Source organism: Sciurus vulgaris (genome assembly GCF_902686455.1).
Source record: "Sciurus vulgaris genome assembly, chromosome: 11".
NCBI lineage: Eukaryota > Metazoa > Chordata > Mammalia > Rodentia > Sciuridae > Sciurus > Sciurus vulgaris.
The window spans coordinates 115,185,902-115,213,802 of NC_136472.1; the positions used below are offsets into that span (position 1 = coordinate 115,185,902).

The following is a 27,901-nucleotide window of genomic DNA, read 5'->3' on the forward strand; positions in this document are numbered from 1 at the left end:
CCTGGGGAGTGTGGCAATCCTGGCCGCGCCGAGTGCCGCCCGGGCCGGAGCAGCGGAGCGCGCGACGGCGGTGGCGACGGCTCCGGCAGCGGCTCCCGCGGCAGCGGCGGCCGGGGGCGGGAGGAAGGAGACCCTGGCTTCCCAGGGAGCCCGGCTGGGGCAGACGCGAGGGGCCTGGGGGGGCACTGGCTTTGGCCCCGCCTGGGGCAGGATGGTGAATCTGGAGCCCATGCACACAGGTGAGGGGCGGAGGGAGTTCTGACAGGTGTCACTGCGCGCGGAAAGGGGTGAAGGAGAGGGACACCTTGGGGCGACAGGGGCGGGGGGACTTATTCCCCAGCGGCCAGGAGAGGGCGGTGTGGATAGCGGGTCGTCTTGGGGCGGGAGTGGGTTGGTGTCCGGGGAACTAAAGGGAGTGAGTCCGGGATAAGGAACCCTGGAAAAGATCGAGGGTGAAGGCGTGGGGCGCTCCTGAAGCCCCAGACCTGAGGAGCCGGCATTGCAAGGGACTTGGGTGTGCTGAATTGCTGTAGTCCCATGAGGTGGCAGGAGATGGGTGGTTCGCTCCCTCAGCCAGGGGTGTGGACCTGAGAGTGCATAAGTGAGGAAAATACGTGTATCCACATGCTACACTTTTGGTGTCTGGGCACCTATGTGAAATGGAGGCAAAGTGGGCATTAGTAGGGGGAGGCTTAGGAGAAGTGGGTGGGTTGGGGCAATTACAGAGGCACACCTGGGGGCAGGTGTCATGCTGCACATGGATTGATTAGGGCTTGAGCAAGCATGTGTCTGTGTGTGTCAGAGGAATATTTACCTGTCCCCATGTGTCTTGGAAGAGGTGGTGGAGCAGACCCCAAAGGTGGCATGTTGTGGGGACTGATACTTGCACATGGTTTCCAGGTGTTTCTGTAGGTGTGGGAGGTGTGCCCACTCACATGCTCTGTAAGTCTTTGCTGTGCTGTAGGCTAGGTGCATGATGGGCCTGTGTCCCAGAGGGGGTGGTGACATTCACATCCTCTGAGTCTCATATCCCATGACCTCCTTTCCTGAGGCTGGGTATGCAGGAGATGGAAAGCCATTGCCAGGAGTCTGTTTTCCCTGTATGAATGAACATGGGCATGGAGTGGGCATGGAGTGAACCCGGTTCCCTCCATTTACCCTGCTTATCCCTCCTTTCACAGCTGTGCTGGGGCAGGAGCTACTAAGATGTGAACTGGGCTTGGGGGTGAGCGTGAGGGATGAGCCCTGAGCAAATAACACAAAGTGAAGAAAACTGTACCTGACTTGCCAGGTGCAGTGGTGCACACCTGTAATCCCAGCGACTTAGGAGACTGTGGCAGGAGGATCACCAGTTCAAGGCCAGCCTTGGCAACTTAGTGAAGCCCTATATCAAAATAAAAAAATAAAAATAAAAAGGACTGGGGATGCAGCTCAACAGTAAAGTACCCATGGGTTCTGTCTCAAGTATTGTGGGTGGGGAGGGAGGAAAAAAGAAAAAAGAAAGCTATACTTGGCTTGGTCACCTCAAACCCAGCACCTTGCTCAAAGTGGCCAGGACCAAGTGATCTTATTTTAGAATTTCAGGGTTGCTAAGGGTTTCATTGTGTTGCTTGCACTCCTTTCTAGAAGAGCAGTGAGGGGGAGGAAGGAGGCAATTCCTGTCCCACCCTAAGAAAAAGAGCAGGCTGGGGGCTCTTCCCGGGTCCTACCAAGGAAAACAAGTGGCAGTGGGTTCTCAGGGGACCTGGGAATTTCACTTCCTCAAGCACTGTTTCCCAGCAGGTCTGAGCGAAAGGCTGGCTGGCAGAGAGGTGTTGATATTCAGTAGCTCCCAGGACGTGCCAGGAAGGGCTAGGTGAGGCTGAAGGAGCCATCCAGCTGGGTGTCATCCAGTGTCTGGGGAAAGTCTGTTTCCAGACCCTGTGGCACCAACATGGAGGGGAGGGGGTACCTGGGGCAGATCCCCTAGGCAGGTGTTTTTCCTTCCTCTACTTCCTGTTGAGAAGGCCAGGGTTCAAATGGGAACAAGACTCCTACAAAGGTGGGCCCCTGGAGGGGGTGGGGAGTTCTTTAGGACCAAGATCAGAGACTTCCTGGGGGTTTTCCACCTCCTTGTCTACTGGAAGCTCCTGCTCTGGGGAAATGGGAGGAGGTGGGACAACCAGGACCTGGCAGGGAAGCAGCCTAGGGGCTAAGAGTAGTAGAAAGCAGGAGAGGGAGTGAGGTTGAAGAGAAGCCCAACCTCCCTATGGCTTCCCCGGAGCCAGCTCTGGGCTGATGCTTCCCAGACAACAGCTTTACCCCTCCTCCAGTGGGCCTGGATGCCAGGCATCAAGGGGCCCTCCACCTTGGGGCAAATTCATCTCTCTACTTTCACCTGCTGCTCATTTTTTAGTCCATCTCCTCTCAGGGCCGTTGGGCCTCCCTGTGACAGTTCTTAGTCTTGGCTCTTCTGAGCTGTCTGGCTTCCCTTCAGTGGCACCTCCAATGCATCCCTCAATTTGGAACTTTCTGTACAGGTTCTGACTGGAATGCATCCCTCAATTTGGAACTTTCTGTACAGGTTCTGACTGGGTCCTTTGGTTCAAGGTCATTTTTTTTTCTTTCAAGGTCATCTTTGTAGGTCCTTTTTTGTATGGGCTCTGCTGTGCATGTGGGGGGTCCCTCTTCCCTCTATGCAGTGCCATCTTATGGGACTTAAGGGACCCTGTCTAGGGTCCCTTAGTTTAGGATTCTCTTTGTGAAAGTTGGTCTCTTTTGAGTACCATTTTTTCCCACCATAGTGATCCAGTATCTTGTTGATCCTTGATAAAAAGGACTTCCCCTGTGAACTCCTAGTCCTGGGACCTCGAGAACTCTTCCTTGATTGATTTACTGGAACAGTTTAGATAGGGGAAGGAGGCAGAATAAGAGCACACCAACTAGGGCATAGCCTGCCCCCTGGTCCCTGTTCACATGGCTCCCCTAGCTCTGTAGCCCCTGAGTCAGTGCCGTCTTCTTGCTCTGATAACCTATGCACAAGCCATGACTCAGGTCTGCCTGGAGCTTCAGCGCTTTGTACTTCACAGAGTATCTCTCATATAGGAACACGAAGGCCTGACTAGGCAAGAGGCCACCAGACACAGGGGCTCCCAGCCAAGGAGGGGCATCCCACTCTTAGGCCAAAAACAGACTGAGAAGCCAGCCAGTCAGCTAGGGAGGGAAAGACAGGGAGAGATGGTGTGAAGCCAGCAGAGGGGGACACCTGGCTGGCCCCAGGGTGTCTGTTTCTGTTTCTCACAGTGAGCTGTTCCCCATCAGGATTGGGAAAGAGGGGTTGAGCATCTCAGAGTTAGTTAGAACTCAGGAATGACGTTTGGGTCGAAAGGCCTGATTATGGAAGGGAAAAGAAAAGAGAGAAGAAATTTCCAGGGGAGAGTCGGAGTTTTGGCTAGCTAAAGTGGGACTGGCAGGTCCCTTGCAGTTTCCCTGGTAGAAGCACTCCCAACAGTGTACGAGGGAGGATCCAGGACGGAGATTAAGTCCCTTCCAATGACATGAAAATGGACACCAGGAGAGCCATGTGGGGCTTCTGCTTTCCCAGAGTAGCCTTGACTCAGGAGGTCCTGGGCACTGTGGTAACTCAGACTGCAACCTGGTGGAAGAATGCCTCTGGGCCTTTTCTTCTAGGTTCACAGATGTTTAAGGAGGGGCTTTTCCTGCAAAGCCAAGGCTCAGGGAGGTTAAGACCAGCTTCAGGGTGTGATGGTGTGTGATGGTGCCAGCTAAAGCGGATGAGGGTCTGGGCTTTTACACAGCACAGCTGAGCCTCCCCAGGGAAGGGAGTGATGGCAGGGAGCCTATTCAGTAGGGCTGAGATAAGAACACAGAGAATCCCGGCCCCACCCCACACCTCTCTCACTCCCTCCTGGCAAGTGCTGCTCAACAGGTGAAGGGTTAAGTGTCCCGGCGAGTTTCGGTGTTGGCCCATTTTTAGGCTGAGACCCAAGCGCTCGTCCCACCCATCAGCCTCAGCCTCCTACCCAAGAGGAACAGGTTCTGAGCATCTTAGCATCCTATGGGTCTGAAGGAGAGGTTTCACAGGTCATCTCTCCCTCCCCTTCCACGCAGACTCAAATCCCTGTCCAAGCCTAGAGTGTTATGATGTTGCAAAGCCATGGCCAAGTGAGGGGTCCTCTAATGTCTTCAAAAGTGACCTTTAGACATAACGAAGACTGAATTTTAAGCTAGTTTCAAGGATGAAGGAGAAAGGCTCTGGGCAAACTGAAAAGTAATGCAGGGAATGGATGCTGGGAAAGTTTGAGTTACAAGTATAATATTCTGGCTTAGGTCAGAGAGGTAACTTTCAAAGTCAGGAGTTTGAAATAAGTTGATTGAGAGACTCTGATCACCCTGGCATCCCTGCCTCTCAACCTTTCCCTGTCCCATGAACATTTCTCCCATGAAAGCAGAATTTGGAGAATGTTAAAGAACAAGCTAGGTAAAGAACAAGCTACAAAGGTGCCAAGACTGAAAACCAAAGCTGTTCCTTTGGAGGAGGGGCTGAGAGAGGGGCATGACAAGGACGCAAGAGGGGAGGGGCTGATGTCGAAGTCGGTGTCTGTTGGATTAGTTCATTTATTAGGTGCTTACTTTGTTTTTATTCATTATTTCGTTTAATTCTCACAATAACCCTGGGAGATATCTTTCATTATCCCCTTTTTTATTTAGATGAGAAAATTCTCATTCGCCTATGTGATTAGGGTCCCCCAGCTATTAAACCCAGATTTGTCTGAGGCCCAAACTCATGCTCGGAATCCCAGCTCTACTGAAGCAGGTTAAAACCAGCAGAGGGAGAAAACTTCTGTCCCGTGCGCAGTCCCTGATTATGGGCTTGCAGAATCCCTTCAGTGCAGTGTGAGTGAGCTGCAGGTCTGTGTTGGGCAATGCCCAGCTTCTGGGATCGCTGGCACTTCACAGGTGGGAAAGAAAGTGAAGCCCACTTCTCCATTGGAGCAGAAGTGAACAACCACAGAGGCCCTTTGCCAATGTGTTCAGGTGGCCCACACTGATCATTCTGCATCCCATTCACGGCAGACAGTACAGCTTGAAACTGCAGCAGGAAGGACTGAGGTCAGGCTCAAGAAATGTCCAAATGCATTGCCCAGGATGAATGGGTCCATATGATTGCGGAGTCTCTACTAGGGCTCTGTGACTGTGAAGTGCAGCCCCAATGTCTGGGGAGGGCTCCATGGAGCTCCGAGTACTTACCAAGGCGTCCTCATTCAGTTGATGGGTCTCATAAAACTCCTAGGGTCGCCTCACTCCTTCCCCCTGACTCCTGGGGTATTCTGGACTCCCCTTCTCCCCATGTTACTTGGGACCACAGTCACAACACCTAGGAGGTGTAAATCTCCGCCAGAGCTACACACAATCACTGCCTTTGAAAAATGCAGGCTTTCTCCCCTCTTTTCCTGGGGTAAAGGTCCACCCTTTCCCCTCATCCTGATCATCTCCAGACCTCAGGCATCCCGACTGCCAACTGGTTGATTACCTGATGCAAATTAAGGCTGCCTTCTTGACTGGGATTGGCTGGGGAGCTGAGTATGCAAATTGGCTCACCAAGACTACCAGGTTTGAAAGAGTTAAAGTGCTGCCCTGGAGAAGAGCATGAGGGCGAAGGGGGGGGGGGGGGGGTCATTATGATTTGAATAAAATATTCTTCTGTCTTTAACAGCTTCAGTATTTGGGTGGTTTAATAAGGAGAGGAGCCCAGAGAGTTAGTTCAAAGTTGCCTCTTTCTTGCCTCTGCTGACCAGGGAGGAGACTTAGGGGCCTCCTAGGTGGTGGCAGCTGTCTGTTATGGGTAAATGTTTAATTTATTAAAATGAAGCAGCATGGAGAGGCCAGACCAGCCATGCTTGGGGGGCTGACAATGGGGCCCTGTGTAGGTATGTTTTTTCAGCAGGGCAGTGATACACTGCCATCCCTTTCTCCCTGAGCAAGTTGAAGGAGTAGAAGAGAAGGTAAGGATCTCCAAAGGACAGGATCTTCAACAGGAGTGGCACAGGAGCTGGGGTTTGATCCCTAGAGGGTGCACTGACCTCTGAGAACCAGGCAGAGAACCAAAGACCAAAGATCAGAGGATCAACTTTGGTTCAAGGGTACTCACACCTTCCAGGGTGGAGCAGGGAGGGAAGGAAGGAGATTTCTGATACTACTTTAAAGAAATAAAACAAATCTCCCAAAGCCTAAAGGAAATGAAGGTTGGGAATGGGAAGGGTCCCCCACCCTGCCTCAGTGCCCCTCCCCTAGTTAAATTTTTGCCAACTGAGTCTTGGTGATAGAAGGAAGTAGTAATGAATGATGCAAAAGGTGAGACCCTGCAGTAGCAATGGAGAAGGGGGAGGCAGGCTAGGAGAGGAGGCAGGCACAGGAGGAGGGGATTTGTGCCCCTAAGCTGATGAATATTCTAATGATTGTATGTTCGGGAATCAGGAATTTGAAAGTCTGATGGTTGTTGTAATTACACATTCATCTTTGCTGTTTAGTTAAAGCCACATATGTCATAGCAAGAAAAATTGTGACCTGTTATTAAAATCCGTTGTGTTTTCTCTGCAGATATCAAGATGAGTGGGGATGTAGCCGATTCCACAGACGCCCGTGGTGCTCTCAGCCAGGTGGAGCCAGGTAAGGGGCTTCTCTTCTGCGGGTGGAACAGGCAAGCAGGGTATGGGAGGGAGTCGTTGGAAAATGTCCAGCAGGGTAATGTCTGTTCTTGCTTGGTCTTTCAACCAGTCGGACCCAAAAGCTAGGTCTTAGGAAACAAGGGCATTCTCTCCGATATGAAATGGGACCCTGGAGTTTTGGAATAGTAGATACTGGTCTCACTGGAGCAAACCTCTGTAATGAGGTCAGGAAAGAGCCAGATTCTTAAGAAAAACAAACCAAACCAAAGAAGTTAGGAAGGTAATTCCCTTTTCACGGTGCTGGCAATCAGTCTCCGGGCCTCACACATGCTAGGCAAGCACTGTGCCACTAAGCTAGACCCTCAGCCCTATGATTCACTTCTTGAGATATCTGTCCAACACCGCTAGAAGCAGCAGCCTAGAAGCAGCAGGCTGTGTTTCCAGCTGTCACTAACTTACTGAAGGTAGAATATCTTTTGGTAGATGGAACCACAGTCTTTTAGCCCCAAATTTCTCAACAGTTCTTATTTATTTATGCATTTATGTATGTATGTATGTATTGGTACTGGGGATTGAACCCAGGAGTGCTTTACCACTGAGCTACCTACCCAGCCCTTTATTATTTGTTTATTTATTTAGGTCTTTCAAAGTTGCCCAGCCTGACCCTAAACTTTCGATCCTCCTGCCTCAGCTTCCTGAGTTGCTGGGATTATAGGCATGCGCCACCTCACCCAACTCAACAGTCCTTAAGAAACTAACCAAAGAGGTCCATGCACAAATATTGCCCTTCCAAATAATATGTGCGTAGGTGGTGAACAGGCTCAGAGAGGAGGGCTTGATTTTACTTTATGAAGAAAAGAAAGAAGACAGAAAAGATTGAGAATAAAGTTTCATACCTTTCTCCTTTTACCTCCATAACCCAAGCCTTGGTTTGAAAACTGCATGTAATTAAAGAGAACGTGCAGAAAGATAAGTAGAAATTGTAACACCACCAAATAATTTTAATAGCATCCCAACAAGACCTCAATTAGCCTTTCATCTGGATCATTAGAGACATAGAAATTAGAAGAGAATCAATGTCCCCTAAAGCTAAAATCTTTTTCAAGTCTTCTGGAACACTCCAGTTCCATTCTTGAAGCTAAAAGACCTGGGATCAGAGACAAGATAGTTGGGAGGCCTTGGAGGGTTCATCTGCAAGATGCATTTTTCCATAAACTTTTCTGTTCCCCAAATTATTGAAATAGTGTCTACTTGCATGCAATACACATGTAACTATAGATAGCTACAATCTGGTTTTCTTGGGGGAGTACTGGGGATTGGGGATTAAATCCAGGGGAAGTTTATTACTGAGCTACATTCCCAGCTCTTTTTACTTTTTATTCTGAGACAGGGTCTCTCTAAGATGCTGAGGGTCTCACTAAATTGCCCAGGCTGGCCTTGAACTTGCAGTCCTCCTGCCTTAGCCTCCCAAGTAGTTGGGATTGCAGGCATGTGCTAATGCACCTGGCTACAGACTTTATATTTTCTTTGTATTTATATTTGCTGGAAGAACAGCTGGACTGAGGATAGTTGCAAACATTTTTCAATGGGTTTATTAGCTGGGTATGGTTTACTAAGATCTGTGGTGGAGTGCACCTGTTCTCTCCGGTTGAGAAGAAATTTTCTTTTAATCTCAAGAATCTGAGATCAGTTCAGCTGGACTGTGATGGGTTCAGTGCCCACATTGACACTCTTTCCTCAGAGAAAAGTCAATCCAGGAGTCACAATTCTGAGGAATTTGGGGGGTCCATTCCTGGAAGCAAGCTGGCCAGAGCCAACTCTGTTCACCTGAACCCTATGACCTGGGACACAGCTAAGCAAGTGTCCATGTGGGTGAAGACCACACTTAAGACTGGCATGGGGGCTTTGTCATCAATTACCCTGAGCAAGTCAGGGGACTAGTACTAGGAGTGAGAATGAGCCACACAGAACCGTGAAAGTTGAGGCAGAAAAGGGGCGGGGATCCAATCCTGGGAGGAGCTTAGGAAGGTTGATGTGTTGTAGACCAACTGAACAAATTCTGACCTCCTGTCTGAGAGGGCAGCTCTGTAGAGAGTAGGTTAAGGAATAAATTATTCAGACTTAGGCTGGGACCCACAGAATCTGAATAGCATCCAGGGGTACTGCCAAGGTGACTCAGACCAGCCACTGTGCCTTCTCAGGGGGCAGGAACAGATGACCTTTGAAAAGCAGGGATTTAGACTCAAACAGAGCTTGGAGAAATTTGCAGCTCTGCTGCTTCCTGGCTATGTGACCTAATCATTTATACTTTGCTCTTCTGTAAGTGGGAAGATTAATGCCCGTCTTAGAGAGTGGGTTGAGAGTTACTTGAGATGATGTCTAAAACCCTTAGCATAGTGCTTGGTGCAGGGCAGCTGTGATCATTATTGCTTCTAATGGCCTCATTAAGATGCTGCGATTTTGTAATATACAGAATGGGCATCGCTGCCAAGTGCTCTTGGACCACAAGTGGTTGGGGTACCCTGTTCCCCTTCACTCAGTAAGTGGATCAACCCCACAGGTTGGTTTTGTTCTCTTCACCGTTTGTGTGTGAATCCTTCTCAACTCCAAGGAGACAGTGATGTCTGCAACTTTTGTGCAGGCTACAGCTTTACTATGCCCCTCCACATTTCCCCTCAGGGCTCAGCTCCTGGCTAGTAGCATCAATGCCTAGGTGATCCTCAAATTACTGTATGTTTTTAAGGGCAAGAAAAAAGAAGTAGCTAATTAAAGTAACCAAACTTCCTGGAAAGTCACTCTGACTCATTTTTTTTTTTACAGAGGAAAGCTTATTATGAGTTACAATGGTTACCAACTTGGTTTAATGGCTTCCTTTGAATTTTTAAAAGACACATTCGCCTTCCCAGCAGTGCATGAATTAATGGGTGGTTTGTCTCTAGATTTTAAAGGAACTATAAACAAAGATGACCTAGAAAGCCCATGTTCCATGAGAGCACCCCAGTGCTGTGTGAAATCCCCAAGGGGCACTAGGGGTGGGAGCTGGGAAATGAAGCGAATTTCCCCATCCATTTTGGCCAGGAATGCCAAGGAGAGAGTTCTCAAGCCCAACACAGACCTCCCAGTTGGTGGAGACCTAGCAGGGCAGTTCATCCTTCCCTCTCCTCCAACACAGAAGAGAATAAATAGCCCAAGAACTTAGAATGTCCTTTAGGCAGCAGTAGGGACCAGACAGATTCCAGAACCCCTGTCCTCACCCCACCCCCACACACTCATACAGAAGACTGAAGTCAAGTTCTTTCTACATTGTTCAACTATTAACTTTTCTGTCCTTCTTAATGTCTACCCACCTGTTACTACTTTTCCTTCACTCTCAGGGCTGACAATATTTTTCTGTTCTCAATTAAGGACTTGAAAAGAATATAGCCTTACTCACAGTCCCCAAGTATGGATCCAGCTCACCCTGTGACTTTTTATCCCACTTCTCACATCTGGCTTCAAACACAAGAGAAGAAAATACGGAGAACTCGGGAGGAAGGAGGGAAAGACCAGAGACATTTACAGAGCCTTCTTCCCAACTGGGCACACATGGGCAACTTCATGTACATCATCTCATTTAATCCTCACAAGAAGCCTAGAAGACACAGGCATTATTGTCTCCATTTTCACAGATGAGAAAATTGTGGCCTAGAGTGGGAAACTAACTTGCGCAGGGTTGCTCAGCTTAGAGCCAGGAACCTAATTCAGGCCTTTGTGATTCTGCCAGGTTCCTCTTTTGGCTGTGCTATGAACTCCCTGGGTACAATTTGGCAAGTGTTTCCCACGTGTTTCCCTTTTTTTTCTTCCCTACAAAGGAGGGATTTGGACTCGATTGTCTCTAAGGGCTGGATTGTAAAAGTTGTGTGCCGGCTCTCCTCCTCAGTACTCTTTCCCATCCATGGTGTACACCTCGCATTGCCGTGTGACTCCCCGGGGTTTCCCTCCGTCCCTCTCTGTTCCCTTCTTTTTTTTTTTTTTTTTTTTTTTTTTTTTTTTGGATGGTCTCCTTCGGTGCTTCTAGCTGTTTTGCTGTGTGTGGGCTCCGATCTTCTCCGACCTAACTGGCATTCCCATAACCATCTATGGATCACCACTTTGGGTCAGATTCCAGGCTCTGAAAGATGAGGAAGAGTCCCTGTCCTCAAGGAGCAACTTATCAAGTGCAGAAAATCATGATTGCCTGGACAATATTGACAACTTGTGTCTATAAATACATTCCCAAATTCATAATGCATTTGGCCTTTATAAGGGCTCTGTGAGAGTAGGTGTTACCATCCCACTTTGCAGGTAGGGATTGAGGCTGGCAATGAGAAAGAAGTTTAGCTGATATTTCCAAGGTCCCTGAACTGGCAGATTATAGAATGAAACCTGGATCTTTCTAGTCACTTTTTAAAGAAAGATGGTGGAAAGACTGGGGACCCACACTGGGAACCAAGGACAGAGGTTGTAAAAGAAGGGCAGCATTAGGGCAGATGCCAAAGTTGGGGAGGGTGTCAGGGCTGGAGGGGAGCCAGGTCACCTGTAGGTAGACTAATCTAGTCCAAGTAGCAGAAGCTATTTGGAACTAAAGCACCATGCTTGCTGGGGAGGAGCAAGAAAAGACTGGGGTCAGCTGCCTCTCTCTGAGAACTGTGGAGGTTGAAGATCTAGCCTGGGAGAGAACATTTTCCTTCCCTTCTCCCTCCTGATCCCCTTATTCAAGGCCCTAGCCCCTCACCCCTCTGCAGGCTCAGTTGTCATTTTAAAGAGGGAGTAGGGTGGGGTTCCAAATCCAGATGGCCAAGGAGCCAGTGCCTTGGTACCCTTGTCCTGCTCAGTGATCTGGGAAAGAAGGGCTCCAAGAGGGGAGCCCAGGAGAAGAAAGGGAACACTAGAGGTGAGGGAGGGGACTGGATTTATCATTCAACCCTCCCTGTTCCTTCCTGACCTCAAACATCCTGAGGTTAGAATGACTACCATCAGTCTCCAGTCCAGAAGGACCACCAAGGAGAGTCAGCAGTTTGGGGACCCTTTTGCAGAAAGTCTTATCACCTAACCCTTGGGATTTCCAACGTGGTTTTAAGCAGGGATGGATGTGGTTTTACAGGGAAGCGCCACGGAGGCACAGAAAATTTACAAGTCTCCTAAGGTCCTGGAGAAAGAGTGGGTAGCTGACCCAAGACTGAACACCACTCACAACCCAGGGGCAGCTCCTTCCTGGGTCTCACTTTCTCTACTCTCCTGAGTTCCCAAGAAAATAAGCTGAGGATTGCAACCAAGGGATGAGGTTCTGAGTAGGACCAGGCAGATGACTTTAAGATGAGTGTGGCTTTCATCCAGATATTAATAAAACTTTTTTTTTCTTGCTGTGCTGGGGATGGAACGCAGAGCCTCACACATGTTGGACAAGTGCTCTACCTTTAGACACATCCCCAGCCCTAAAACTAGTCTTTAAATGACAGAGAGTACAGGAGATACCGAGAAAGTACTTGAGGTGAGACTCAGGAGAAGGCCTAGTAATATTTCCTATTGACAGCTATTTGTAAATGAGGCACGTGTGTGAGTGCCCACACACACATCCTCCCTTTTTATGATGAAATGACAGAGTGGGTATGGAAGCACTTTGAAAAGAGTACACCACCATTTAAAGACAATCCATCATTTCATCAATAATTATTAGAAGTCAGGTGTGGTGAAGCACACCTGTAATCCCAGCAACCTGGGAGGCTGAGACAAAAGGATTTCAAGTTGAAGGACAGCTTCAGCAAATTAGTGAGGATCTAAGCAACTTAGTGAAAACCTGTCTCAATAAAAAATAAAAAGGGCTGAGGGATATAGCTCAGTGGTTAAGCACCCCTGGGTTAAATCCCAAGTACCCACCCCCCAAAAAATAATTAATGGAAAAATTTAGGGGACAAAGTGAAACTCTGTCATAGGGTGCCTAGGACTTGAGTTTCCTCATAGTAATTAAGGAATAAAGTGAATAGATGGGAATAAAATGAAAAGATGGGCAAAGTGGTCTCTAGGGTCTGTGCCTCCACCCATACCTGTTCCATCCCTCGCCTCTCGGGAAGAATAGAATTAAGCCGCAGACCTCCAGATCTTGAGGGGAATTGATATGAATTCTTGAGGATATAAAGATTCTGGGAGAACATCTTGTCCATCCTTGGAAAATGAGAGAATCTATTCTTCTTAGAGGTTTATATTTCCTCACTTATCTTCCATCCCTAAAAACAGCCAAGCCTCCACAATTTCTCTTGGCTTTTTTTTTTTTTTTTTTAGGTACTGGGGATTTTCTTAGGGCCTCACATATGCTAAGCAAGTGTTCTCTCACTGACCTGTGTCCAACAGTTCTTTTTTAAAGTTTTATTTAGAGTCAGGGGCTCACCAAGTTACCCCAACTGACCTTGAACTTGAGATCCTCCTGCCTCAGCCTCCCAAACATTTGGGATTATAGATGTGCACCACCACGCCCAGCTAAGGCTACCTATTCTTATATGCTACAATCCTTAGTACCTGGAATTTCTTTTTTATCTCTCACCTAAGATCCCCATGCTGCAACATAATGCCCATTGCCTCTTGTTTTGGCCTTCTAAAACCAGAGTGGCTTTCATCCTGCCTTGCTTCTGATTTCTGTGACAGGGAAATTAAAAGATAGTGATTCACCCAGCTTCAGACTGTGGCTTTGTGTGTTGGAGGTCTCAAGAGAGTGGCCCATGCCAGGAATTGCCCATCTCCAAGTCACAGAGACCCTTAGCAAGTAAGACTGTCACATGGCAGCTTGTACCTGGGTCACGACTTCCAACCACAGACGCTTTCTTATCCACGGATTCCCACCCCAGCCCACAGGACAGGATCCTACTGCTCAGACATGCCACCAGTGACTGGGCAGCCCTACCCAATGCCAGTCTCTCTTCTCCTCGGAGGTCTTTTTAAGGAAATGGTCCCCTGCGCATGACCCATTGCTGCCACCTCTGCAGCCCCCAGAAGAATATGGACTCCCTTTCTCTCCAGCCTAAGAATGGATAAAGGTGAAGGAGATGATGGGGCACCATCCATGAGCTTTTCTTTACCCTTGGAGTTCCCCTCGGTTCCTCAGTGGTCATTCCCACTTCAGTCTCCAGTGGTGGACAGTTGTTTTCACTTCCGGTCTGTCACAGACCAGCACGCAGCCCCATGGAGCGTGATTAGTGTGATGCTCATTACCCGCCCCGCACTTTTAACAGCACCCCAACTGGTCTACACCCAATTCAGCAGGGAGACCCCACAATCGCCTGCTTGCGTGTGACTAGCACCTCTACATTCTTACTCTCTTTACATGTATCTGGCCGTGGACCTTGACAGAGTCCACAGACCAGCGTTGGTGGTTAGGCCACATTTGGAGGTAAGCCACCTTAGAGGGGTTTGCTGTCCCTTCCTTCGGCATCCCATGAGCAATGGCTACATCTGACCCTAGCTACCTCTTCTTACGACCTCCTTGGCATTCCTCCTGCTCCAATCATCTAGGTGACGGGGACCCAGCAGGATAGGGAGGTTCCAGTGGGTCCTTTGCTGACACGGTGGAGTGGCATTCTCCCCCCACCTGCCCCAACACAGCACACCCAGAGACTGGGTACTCAGCAGTGTCCAGAGAGAGAATTAGGCCACTGCAGCTTCCAGGGCTTTACCCCTTCACTAAGTCCCCCCCCAAATTGAAGCCCCCACCCTGTCCCCCGAGCTCTACGTAAATGGGTTCACCCTCCTCCTCAACAAACAATTAGGGCGGCAAACACCTGGTGCGGAAAAGTGCTGAGTAAGTGCACAAAGAATTTAAAGAGAGATGAGCACCTGAATTCAGTCTTAGGGGCTTAGGAGCAGTCCAAACTCAGGTGGCTAAAATTCAATGACAGATTGTCCTGCCTCACACCCAAGGGTACAGGCACAACACACAGGAATGCACAAACTCACACTCCCAAAAACTCCACCTGGAGTCCTGGGCACACCTATAGGCTGTCTTTTCGGATGGAAGTGGGTTTTTCAGAGGCAAGCTTGGGTCCTCCAAGGGGTGTGAGAGATGGAGGGTAGCGTTTCAGGTCGGCGTTTGCTAGTGGGTCTGTGTTTAGACCTCTTCTCCATGGAAAGGCTTTCTAGGTTGCTCCCCATCCGTCCAGGCAGGGCAAGGAGGAGAAGAAGCAGAAAGGGACAGGATACCCAGTTTTCCTCTCATGTCCACTCCCCACAGCCTTTGGTTTTGGGGGACAGTGGCCAATTTAGAATCCAGTATGCTTGAAAGGGAACCCGCATGAGAATATCCCAATCCCCCTCTTCTGAGTGTCTGGGCACTGCAGGGCAGGGCGGGCCAGGGCGATGTCGGAGTGTGACCGGAGCCCTCAACAGTGACTGGATTTCATGTCTAGAGGCTTCAGCCACTAGCAGTTCAAAGTGCCTGCCTGGGTTTTCCATGGACGGGTGAGCTCACTGGTGAGTGCTCCTAGCGTGACAGCAGGTTCCTAGGAGACTCAGGGAGGGCAGGCCTTTGTGCCAAGCCAGGAGCTTGGGAAACAGAGCTGCAGACATCTCCCAAAAGGTACCCATGCTGTTGTTGACTCAAACAATAATAGGTGTTCATTTGCATAGCATTTACATACAGGTTCCTTTCATCTCCTACTATGGGCACCACCAAAGTCCCTGTCTCCTGCCATCATCTCTTGGGGGCTTTGCTGTGTTCCCCAAACTTCAGAACCTGCACACATACCAACAGCCTGTCTTTTGGTTAGCCCAGTCCCCCCAAACCTTCTGTTGGTCTTGTCTGGGAGCATCTGGTCCAGTTTTGCTAGAGAGGTGGCCCAAACAGGTAGCTGTGCAGGTCTGGCCCCAAGGGGCACCTCAGTTAAGGTCATCCCACCTGCCTGCTGTCAGTTCCAGCCAAGCCCCTAGTAGGGAACTTGTCCATCCCCCAAGCCCTGCTCAAACTGGAAAGAAGAACAAAACATCTAAGCCAGGGAGCCCAGAGAGGTGCAGAAAGGAGAGGAAACCGGGTGGTTGCTATGACGATGGGGTCTCTGTGCCCCATTTGCATAGGGCGATGATTTCCATACTGCAGGGTGAATTTCCATATCCCTGCCTCAAAGCCTGTTGGGGTGGGGAGGGGGAGAGGGGAGAGGTCATTTGAAATTCAAATGAAGATGATTAAGGTTTACTTGAGGAGGAAAGTGTGGACAAAAGGGGTTAAGCCAGCTGACAAACGTCGGCTCCAGGGCTGAAAGTTATCAAAGGGAGGTGTGCACTTGGCTGGCTCCCCTGCCAGCCCGTGCCACATGCCCTTGAAGACCTGCTGGTGGTCTGAGGAATCCATTCCAAGATGGGTGCTGTGACTTCTGCCTTGCAGGAGAATCGTGGGGTCTCCCCTCTAGCACCTGGCGCAGTTTAGCCTCTCAGTGTCCTGAGGATATTTGAGCTCAAGGGTAAGGACCACTGAAAGTTCTAGTTCTGGAGTCAGGCCAGCCTTCCTCTGGGGACCACAGACTAGTCATCTCAGGTTTTTAATCTATGTCTTTGGAGAAATGATCTCAGTACTTTCTTGTTTGACTGAGGAGGTGGGACTCATCTTTACCACCCACCTGCAACCTTCCGCAGGTTATTTCCTCTCTTCAGGCCTGAATCTGGGCATCAGATGAAGAGTCTGAGGGTGCGGGTCTCTGAGACACTTCCAGGCATCCTCTCCACACAGCAGGTAGCATTTGCTCGACACTGAAGGATGTGAATTCTGCTGCAGTCTTAGGCTTCTCTAATGTGTTAGGAAGGGTTCCCCTGCTCCCTCAGCCTACTCTGACCTTGGGGTCATTATTTAAAGGCTTACTGCACAGTTTTTTTTTTTTAACCTATAAAATGGGGGTATTAATAGTACCTACCTCACAGCTGTGAGGATCAAATGAGCCGGAATTTGTAAAGTACCTGGCACGGTGCCTGCCACCTTAGTAATGCTGTTTATTATTATTTGTCTCTGGAGGACAAAGTGTTCACACAGTGGATGCAGTGCCCCAACAGCCAATTCAGGGTGCCTCAGTTAGGCATATGGACTGTCTCCTGAGCAGGGGACCTCTGAGTTCACTCCTGTTCTGCACACTGTTTTGTGTCCATCCATGTCCAGAACTCAAGTTGGAAGCTCGCTTTGGTGACAGACTCTACCAAAGCTAAGTGGTCACAACACTGAAGCCATCCCTGGGAGATGCATCTTTCAAATCAATCCCTGTGAGCTATTTGTGTTGATCCTAGCTCAAGTTTGTCTTCATTACTTATTTTTTGTGTGTGTGCAAAAATCCACAAGCCCAAACCTTAGCTCTACCACAAGCTACATCCCAGCCCTGTGGTTTTTTTTTGTTTGTTTGTTTGTTTTGTTTTGTTTTGTTTTTGTACTTGCAGGGGTATGGGTACTAGGGATTGAATCCAGGGGCACTCAACCACCAAGTCATATCCCCAGTCCATTTTTAGAGACAGGGTCCCTCTAAGTTGTTGAGGTTAGCCTGGAACTTGCGATCCCCCTGCATCGGCCTAACCTACTCACTGGGATTACAGGCAAGCACCACCACACCTGGTTGCCTGGATTCTTTCTGAGACCTGGTGCCATCTACCCAGCATGCTCCTCCCACTTAGCCCTTAATCATGCTGTCCATTTGGGGCCTCTGTGTTATGACTGCAGCATCAATATGTAGACAACAGGAGATTCAGGGGCAGAGCACAGGAGCCCCAGAGAGCCCCATCTATAGCTCAGATGCAGAAGAAATATAGATTCTATTTTCTAACAAATTACAAGATCTTGGTGAGGAGTCTTTCCTTTATCATAGAGTAACGTGAAAAATTACTGTGGGAATCTGAAGCATACCCAACTTCTCTTCTCTGGGGCATGGCCCCAGGCAATCAGTGGAAAGGGAATGGAGAACCCACTTTGGGTTCCATGTCAGGGGTGTGCATGAAGAGGACAATCATGGGGACACTCAGCAGACCCTGTCACAAGGAAGTCCTGAGAATAATTGTGTGAACGCCGCTGTTCTGTTCCTTGGGCTAAAGAAGTAGAAGCTTTAAATCATGAAAACCCCCAAATCTACAGACTCATAGTCTGGAGGGAAGTGGAGAGATCATCCAGTCTTAGGGTAGTAATGGGGTCTTCAGTAAAGTTGAGGCTGAGTTTAAGAAAAGGAGAGGGATGCCAAGTTCCATTAGTGATGTCTGTCCTGGGCACAGCTTGTGTGCCCACAGACACAGATTTTGTATCTTCTATACCAGTGCTCTTCCTATAGTCCATATTTTTTTTTTTTTCTTTTTCTGTAGCCCTGGGGGTTGAACCCAAAGCTGTTTTACCTCTGAGCTACATCCCCAGACATTTTTATTTTTTTATTTTGAAATAGGGTCTTGCTAAATGGCCCAGGCTGGCCTCAAATTTACCATCCTCCTGCCTCAGCCTCCCCAATAGCTGGGATTATGGGTATGTGCCACCATGCGCAGCTCCCACAGTCCATCTTGAATCGTCCTGTGCCCTGTCCTTCAGGATCAACTTCTAGGACTGACCTCAGGTTCCTCTTGGATATTTTCTTACTCCTAAGAAAGAAGTGGCAGGAATGGGGACAGAAACTTTTTAACACTTAAGGGAAATGGAAGCCCATGGAAGTTAAACCACTTGCTCCAAGTATGGCAAAAAATAGCCTTTGAAATGATCCGAGAGCCCAATTTACTGTGTGTTCTCTGGACAGAACTCTGATCATTAGACCATACTTCCCCAGTTCCCTGGAGGCATCTGAAATACCAACAAATGTAGACATAATGTGTGGGGAGGTGCCCTGGAAAAAAATCTGGTTTTAACTGGATTAAATGACCACACTGGAAGTCTCGCCTGCCCTGGTGGTTGACTGCTCAGGAGTGTTTCCAAGGTCTTGGTACTATAATAATCTCTATCCCAGGAAGTGCCAGCAAGTTTCCAAGTGGTCATAAAGTGTCACTGGAAACCTTATTGTGTTATACCAGGGAGCAGAGCTGCTAAGGGGAAAACAGTCCAGAAATGGGAGAGGCCAAACCTCACTGCTGAATGCTCTCCGCATTGTTTACCAGGCAGAAGTGAAAAATCCTGCTTGAACAGTTCTTGGTTCTTCCACCTCCCTCGCCCAGAGAATTACTCCCCAGGCAAACTCACATCCCAGTGCTGCCAAAGCTATGCAAATCAGTCACTGCAAGGCCAGGCTGTTGGCTCAGCACAGAGGTGGGAAAGCGGGTGGCCTCCCTGGGGGCCCATGCCTAGCCCCTGATGTTGGGGGACCTGGCCAGGTAGCACAGGTCCACTGCTGATCCAGTGGAAGGGGAAGAGAGGTGGAGGAGACAGCTACTCTTGACACTGAGCCTTGGACTTCTCATTCCATTGGGTGTTAAGACCATCTTGGCTTAAGGGGATTCTACTCTGAATCCTGGAGCTCCCCAAGAATTCATCGTACCTTTTATCCTCTTTTGATCACGCTAGCCCAAACTCTGCACTCCGGGCTTCTCTTCATATTTAATCCTTCCAACTGTAGAGATGTGGCCTCTTCCTTTTTTGGGAGCTGGTGGGTAGAGATGAACAGTCCTGGGTACTGTGAGGGAGCAGGAAGTGGCTGAGTCTGGGGGACTAAGTCAGGCCTTGGATGAGTCCTCAGAAGACATCCTTCCAGCTTGAGAGCTGGGAACCATGGCATCATGCTGGAGTGGGAAGTCAGAGCACACTGGAGTTGGACACCTGAGGATCATTCCCAACTCACACCCATGCTTGAAAAACTCTGTCACTTTAAGCGTGTTTAGACATGGTTTCCTCATCTGTGAAATGGGGTAAATAATAAAACTTTGTCTTCCCATGTGCTGGGTCTCTGCCTGAGCCTCTCTCCCAGCCTGTAATCCAGGTCCCAGGTATTTGCCTGTTTTCTTGCCATGAAAGTTTTTTAACCTAAAGATTCGCAGAGGTTCTAAAAGCCAAAAGAGTCACAGAGAGACCCCACAAGGTGGCTCTTCCAGCTTGGCAGAGACTTCAACCCATGTCCCCACCAAATAGGGGATTTTGAAGCTTCCTTTGTGACCGCTTTCTGCCCCACCCCCTCCTCTCATGCACTTAATCATTCATTTGTGTGTAGAACAAACAGAAGGGAGAGGGCTGGTGAAGAGTTCTTTGGTCCTGCCTGTGCCTCTCTGTAGACACTACATAAGGTGACCAGCTTCTGGGAGGAGAAGAATAAGCCCTGGTGCATTTCAGGCGACTGCATTGAATCCTAAGATGTTAGCGATGGAGAGAATTTTATACATCACTAGAGAGCCCTCCCTTTAATGCTATCAGATTGTCCCATCAAAAAGACAGTAGAATGAATGAGACATAACTTTCCTATGTTCACATATGAATACATGACTGGTGTAACTCCGCATCATGTACAAGCATACGAATAGGAGGTTATACTCCATGTATGTATAATGTGTCAAAACACATTGTACTGTCATGTGTAACTAAAAAGAATAAAAAAAATTGTCCCAAATCAATTCAAACACCACTTCTGTGCCAGCCCTGAAATAAGCAGCCTGTGTTTGAATATTTCTAGGGTTGGGGAACTCTGTCCTTGAGAAACTGCAGGTTTCACTGTTGGACAAGTCCACTTTTTACAAAATGCATCCTCACACTGAGTTGCTTCCCTTTACCTGCCGCCATTGGTGCTTGTTCGGCTCTTTGGAGCCACAGGCTAAGCTTCTGTTCCCTGTGATTATTTGGGGAGGAAGGAAAAGTTCACCGACATTTATTTCTTACTATGTACCAGGCGCTGTGCCAGATGCTTTCAAATGTTCCCTCATTGAAATTCATTTTAACTTTTATTTTGAAAAATTTTAGTCATATGGAAAGGAGGAAAAAAAAAACAGTTTAATGAACCAACATCTACTATCATATGGATTTAATAATTAACATTTTGCTATATCTTCTTCATCTGTTTTTCTGCAGTATTTTATTTATAACTTTATCTTCCTTTTTAACTTCTTTTTTGGTACTGGGGAGATTGAACCCAGGGGTGCTTTACCACTGAGCTACATCCCCAGACCTTTTTATTTTTTATTTTGAGACAGGGTCTGGCCAAGTTGCCCAGGGTCTCACTAATTTGCTGAGGCTGGCTTCGAACTTGTAATCCTCCTTCCTCAACCTCCCAGTCACTGGGATTACAGGCATGCACCACCACACCCAGCTTAATTTTTTATTGTGAACATTTTCAAACACACAAAAAAATGAAGACTAGTAGAATGAGGCCCCATGCATTCTGAACTACCATCATATCTCTGACTTCTTGTTGCTGGAATATTCTCTTATAAATTATTATTCTCTTATAAATTATTATTATATAACATTATAGCACTCAGTCCTAAATTAGAAGTATGCATCTTTAAAACATGAACATATTTTCCTTCTTAAGCACACTAACATCATTTATAAAACTGATATGTTGCTTAATTCTCATGACAATTTTGATATCTTAAAATATACCCACTTGAATTTTTAATTGCCATATGCAATTGCCATAGCTATGGTTATCTGTATTTTGGGTTCCAGTTTAAGATTGGTTATTGGTATTGCTGGGTGGGAGAGGTGCCAGGTGACACTAGTCCAGTGGACTATTAGGAGAGAAGCAGGAGCCAGTGCATAATGAAATGAGGGCTGAGGTGGCTCCCTCCAGCCAATCAACATCACATTAAGAGCTCAGTGCCTCCTGTGTCTCAATCTAGACCCCTAAATGGTCTGAGCACCTGCTGGCGGGCTGGGAGCCATGGTGGAAAGCCATGTCTCCCAAGCACATACTTATGGGCTATATAGGGGAATCCAAATAGGAGAAGGAGTAGCTTTGGGCATCTGAGCCCTTATTAAGTGTCAAAGGATTGAACTATGTCTACTCTGTGCTCTCTTGGAGCATCTGGGAGCCAGTCTCCTGGGAAGTCCTGGCTGGCCCTGTACCTCTCTTCCAGCCATTCATTAGTCCTAAGAATAAGGAAAATAAGGTAGAGATCACGATGCAGGTAAAAATGAATTTGATGAGGAGGGAAGCTCCATCACCAGACTCTGATCATAGCAGGTACATCCTCATGGTAAATGGTCCCTTCAGAAGAGCCATGGAAAACTTCTAAGTGACAGAAAGTATTGATTTTGTTGGCTGGTGAATTTTAAAAGTGAAGGTGCTTGCTCATTTGTTCTCATTTTCTTGTGTAAATCTCACAAACGACATTCCAATGGCTCTCCCAGAAATCAAAAGCAAATACATTTTTATTGGTCTACAAACCTGATGATCCTCTCCAAGCCAAACTGGGTTCTTGATCCATGTTTTTCATTCAAGGTCTTGTTCATGAGTATAGGCTTACCTGCTCTGGAAACATCTCTTACCTTCCAGAAGGTCATACTTCCCTGGTCTTTCTTCTACTTGAATGTTGACTCTTTCTCAGTCCCATTTGCTGACTTCTCCTCATTCCAACTGGGACCCATTTTATTCATCTAGACTCAGTACCTTTGTGGCCTCAGCTAAGTTCTGTGGCTTTAAATGCCACCAAGAAACCAGGCATGGTTGCACACACCTGTAATCCTAGCGACTTGGGAGACTGAAGCAGGAGAATTGCAAGTTCAAGGTCAGCCTAGGCAACCCAGTGAGACCCTGCCTCAAAATAAAATGTAATAAATGGCTTGAGAGGGTGAGGCATGAGGATCACAAGTTCAAAGTCAGCCTCAGCAACTTAGTAAGGCCCTAAGCAACTTAGTGAGACCCTGTCTCTAAATAAAATATAAAAAAGTGGTGGGGATGTGGCTCAGTAGTTAAGCACCCTGGGTTCAATCCTGAGTACCATAAGTAAGTAAGTAAATAAATAAATAAATAAAATAAAGTGTAATAAAATGGAGGCTAGAGATGTAACTCCCTGGTAGAGTGCCCCTGGGTTCAAACCAAACACCACAATATGTAAATAGATAAATAAATACCACTAAAAGCTGATAGCTACCCAGTTATACTTCCTGACCGAACTCTCCCCTTAAGTCCAAATACATTTTCCCACCTCTACTGGAATATCTAATTGTCACCTCAAACTTAATATATCCCAAATGTACCTTCTGGTTTTCTCCCACCACCCTGCTCCTCCCTGAGATCCCCCATCTCAGTGAAGTGCCCCCCTCACTCCATCACTCCGATCCCTTCTTCCCTTTGCACTCCTCAGCTCCCCACCAGCAGTCTGTCAGCCATGTTCTCAGAAGGCATCCTGAACCCAGGTCCCCTCACTGCCTCGCTGCTACTGCTGTCCAGCCCACAACCCTCTCTCACCGGGCCTCCCAGCTGCTCCCAGCTGCTCCCAGCTGCTCTCCCTTCCGACTCTTTGCCCCTTCCACCCATCCATGCAGGTTTGAGGACTTAACCTCAGACCACGTTATTCCTCTGCTCTGATTGCTCGCTGCCTTCCTTGGACTGCGAGCTCAACCTGATCCACCATGACCTGACCCATGTCACCTTCCCCCGGGCTACCTCTCTGCAGTCACATGCACCTGTTATAGGCCCACAGCAGGCAGGCCTGCTCCTGCTGCAGGACCGTCCCTCTGTCTGTGATGCTCCTCCCCCAGACCTCCCTCATTCAGTAAAAATGTCACCTCCCTTAGTAGCCTTCCCAAACCATCCGGCTTTTTTTTTTTTTTTTTTTTTTTTTTTTTGCAGGGGGATGCTGGGAATTTAACTGAGGACCTCCACATGCTAGGCAAGCCTTCTACCACTGAGTTCCACCCCAGCCCCCCATCCTGCTTCTGAACATCCCCCTGCTCTGTCCTGTTGTTCTATATGGTAGTCATCCCCAAATGAAATTGTATATCAGCTTGTGTATTCCTTTTATGTCTCCTCACCAAGAAAAGAAACTCCATGAGACCCTCTTCCATATTCTCCAACATTGTATTTGGGTATCTGGCACCTGCTGTGTTCTCAGCAAATATTTGTTGAATTAATGAATTTGTTTCTTGTCAAATCTTTAAAAATCACTCTTTGTTATGCCAACTATATAATGTCACATTAGGATTTTTTTTTTATAAGATAAAAGTAATTTTCCCTTTCTACCCATATAAGCACATCTCTTTTAGTATGTGGGTGGCCCATCGTGAGTATAGCTCCCTCATATGTCTCAGTATTGTCTTAGCTAATCTCAACATCAGGCTTTTTTTTTTTTTTTTGCGGTGGTGGGGATTGAACCCAGGACTTCGTGCTTTTGAGGTAAGCACTCTACCAACTGAGCTATATCCCCAGCCAAACATCAGGCTTCTTGTTAGAGGTCACTTTGTGCTCACCATAGTCCTCCTTCTCAGGGGTCCCCTGACCCTTCTTCCTCTGCCTGCATCTTGCAGGCCTATTTGTTCTCAGAGATGCCGTACAGGACTGGGATGCCCTTCCCCATCATCACCTGCAACGGAGCACAGGGAAAGGGGCTTAGGTTAAAACTCCGGAGGATTCTCTTGGATCCTATTCATTAAACTCTCAGGCACTTCTTGAGCGTCTGATCTGTGTTAGAAACTGGTCATTCTGTGGCCATCAAAGACACAAAATAGCTGTCACTGTCCTGTTCCAAGGAATTCAGAGCCTAGTGTGAAAGGAAAACATGCAGAGGAATAGGGAGTCACACAGTGAGTACCAGGTGGCCAGTAGAGAGGGCTCCTGGATCCCAGAAGGGAGAGGGACTGACCCTGTACAAGGGAACAGTGTTGGGAATATGGTAAGGTCTGGACCCAAGGGAGTGTTCTGTGGGTAGGAGCTCGGGTATCTAGGAGGCAGCAGGGCAGGGCTGTGGGCAGCAGGAGACAATGCAGAAAGGTAGGTGGAAAACAGGACCAATGGGGGATCTACACTGAGCTAAGGACTTTGAACTTTATGTCAAAGCTTTTATTTGAACTTTGGATTTGTTCACTCATTCATTTATTCATTCATTTACTCAATGTATTTTGAGTGCCTATTATATACTAAGCACAGTGCTAGCTCTGGGTACACCATATTTAATAAATAGTCATTTTCCTTACTGTTATGGAGTCAATCATCCATGCGACCCAGAGGAAGAAGGTTGTATGGCAGCTCCTTCCCTGGAAAGTGATATGAATAAAATCCTTTATGACTTTAAAAGAAATAATTCCTCAACCAATACGTATATGTTTAAGCAAGTGATGGTACATTCATATAATGGAACATTATATAGACCTTAAAAATGGGGCTTATGAGTATAACGAAATATTCATGTTCCTTTTTTTATTTCCTTTTGGTACTGGAGGTTGAATCCAGGGTTATTCTACCACTAAGCAACATCCCCAGTCCTTACCAAAAAAAAAAAAAAAATATATATATATATACACACACACACTGGGGGTCGAACCTAGGGGCACTTAACCACTGAGTCACATCCCCAGCCCTTTTTATTTTGAGTTGCTTAGGCCCTCGCTAAATTGCTGAAGCCGGCCTCAAACTCTCATTCTTCCTTCCTCAGCCTCCCGAGTCACTGGGATTACAGGTGTGTGCCACCACACCCAGTTCCTTTAAAATATTCCTTTAAAAATTTCTTATTTTGAAACAGGGTCTTGCCAAGTTGCCCAGGATGGTTTTGAACTTGCGATCTTCCTGCCTCAGTCTCCTGAGCTGCATCATGTGTACACCACCATGCCTGACTTTCATGTTCCTTGATAGCGTAAGATAGCTCCTTTTGATGTGCACTCTGGAAAAAGCAGGGTAAAATCTATATGCAATGGTACATATTCATGAAGAAAACCAAGCATACAAAAGACTATAAATACTGTTAGTTATAGCTGCCTCTCGGTCAAGCAGTTCTCTATTTAAACTTTTTCTGTACCAAAAAGTTTCTCTAATAAGCACATAGTCACTTTATCAGTGTAACATTTGATGACAAAACAAGAAATGACAGTGTGGGGGAATGGCACGGATACCTGTCCTCCGACTTGGTTCAGGCATCAGCGCCCCTGGAAGGTGCACCTGGTGAGAGGACTTTTTGCCTTAGGGCAACTCCTTTAGGAACCATGGCTGGCCTCTTGGTGGTCCTCCATAGAGGGATGTAATGGCTGCCCCACGGCGGGCACTTCACAGGAGGGCTATGGAGGGTGGCTGTGCACAGCTGAACGAGGCTTGCTGTGGTTTGCTGTATTCCCCAAAGACCCTGACTTGCATCGTGGCCTCATGTGAGTCAGCCTACCCTCCAAGGCGATTCTTTCCCTGGCTCCACCTCCCTGGAGGAGACTTTCCCAAGATGGTGTCAGAACACAGGATGAGCAGGAGGATCCTGGCTATTGGGGAAGCCAGTACTCCTTTGCAAAATAAAGACATGCTCATCTCGACATCCTGTTCTTCCTCTAACAGTCGCCTCTTCCAATCCTGCAAGCGATTAAAATATACATACATAAATATTTTTGTCTCTTTCAGGAAATGATCGAAATGGCCTAGATTTCAACAGACAGGTAAGAACTCAAGTCAAAAGAAAATGTTTATCCTATATAAATTTGGGAGGTTCCAGGTGTGGGGAATACAAAGACTAAGTAAAGTTTAGAGGTGAAAACTCACAGATACTTAGCTTTCAGGATTAAGGGACACTGAATCTAGCCTCCTGCATCAACCATAATCAGATGTTAGGATCTCCTCTTCAGAATTCCCTCCAGAGTTCTGAATAATGGAGCAGCCATTTAGGATGAACTGCATGCCTCATGTAGTCCAGAAATCTAGGACAACGGCTCTTTGAGTCGAGGCTTGGCCTGATTGCCTCCTGGTGAGGCTGGTGCATGGCTGACTACATGGAGAGGAATGTATGGAGCTGCAGAGGACAAAGTGCCTGGCTGTCCTCAGGGCACTCCTGATTGGAAGCAAGTTGATAGGGACCGCGATAGGGAAACAGAAAGAGCCCAGAAGGGAGCACGTAACCAGGCTGGGGACAAAGCAGACACAAGCATGGTGCTTTGGAAGGCAACCAAGCTGGTGAGCCTAGACCTAGTTGGAGAGGGCTCAGGGCAGCGGGAGGTGGTGTTGGAAAGCTCACAGGGTGGATGGACATGCATGGATAAGGAGAAGGGTGAAACCAAAGGAGAGGCTTTTGCCCTTAAGGTTTCAGGCTGCTAGGGAGCCACGGTGGGATGGACTAGGATGGGGTGTGGTGTCCGAGCAGAGGGTGGGGATGGGAGAGTTTGTTGGGAGGAGAGAATCGAAGCTGCTGCCAAGCAGAGAGCAATAAGGGGGGTCTTAGAGTGAGGAAGAGGGGCGAGGATCAGGTGCAGTCTGAAACCTTGGGCGTGTGTCCCGTCACTGCCACTAACTAGCTGTCTGACCTTGGCTTGATATTTTTCAGTCTGAGTTTTCTCGGCTGAAAAGGCAGCTCACTCCATCAGTTAGAGGAGGGGCACCTACGCTGTGCAGGTGTGGGAACACGGAGAAAAGTGAAGATGTGGGCCCTGTGCTGGAGGAGCCCAAGTCTAGCACCGGAAGTGGCTGGGCAAATATCTGGGGGAAGGAGACTGAGAGACTCTATTTCTTAAAGATTCTTTAAGTTGTATTTAGTAATTTTTAAAAGTATGATTATTAACATCTTTATGGCACAAACCGATGGGATTCACTGTGACATTCTCACGCATGCATATGTCCTGTATTCCTTGTATCCGTCCACTCACCCTTAAGTTTCCACATATGAGAGAGAACATGCACTACGTGTATTTCTGTGTTTGGCTTATTTAGCTTAACATGATGTCATCCACTTCCATTTTCCTACAAACAACAGGATTTCATTCCTCTGTATGGCTTAGTAATATTGCTCATGAGAGACTTTTAGTGGATGATTATAATACCATCATTTGTGTTACTCCACGGGTAAAAAGTCAAACAAGTGGGAACAGTTAGCTCTTCCTGGGAGCTCAGGGTGGGCTTCATGGAGGAGGTGGTATATCTGAAGGTAGGTCTGAAGGATGAGCAGGGATTTGTCAGGCATAGAAGAATGTGGTGGAGAAGAGAGCAAGAGGGAAGGGGAGACCCTCCCAACCCTGGGGGTGTGTTGGACAATCACTTGGGCTCTTTCCCTTCATGCCAATATTCTGGATAGAAGTCTAAGATGGAGCTGCAGATCAAACACGGGTATTAATTAGATATATTCTCTTCCTCCTTTATCTGTAGAGTGATCTGAAGTCACTAATAATGTTTCCTAAAAGGCCATTGACTCTG

General features: G+C 47.7%; 1 protein-coding gene across 3 annotated transcripts in view; it reads left to right on the forward strand.

Annotated features, from left to right (window-relative positions):
• The window catches only part of POU2F3 (POU class 2 homeobox 3), a 76,590-nt gene continuing 48,689 nt past the window's right edge, over window positions 1–27,901 (forward strand). Inside the window, exons 1-3 of one of the 3 annotated variants that reach the window (XM_079103901.1) lie at window positions 1–239; window positions 6,601–6,669; window positions 26,126–26,160. In XM_079103901.1, coding sequence (XP_078960027.1) covers window positions 212–239; window positions 6,601–6,669; window positions 26,126–26,160 — 132 coding nt within the window. In that variant the 5' untranslated portion in view covers window positions 1–211. The remainder of the gene's footprint in view (window positions 240–6,600; window positions 6,670–26,125; window positions 26,161–27,901) is intronic. The other 2 variants (XM_079103900.1, XM_079103902.1) reach the window with 2 other exon arrangements.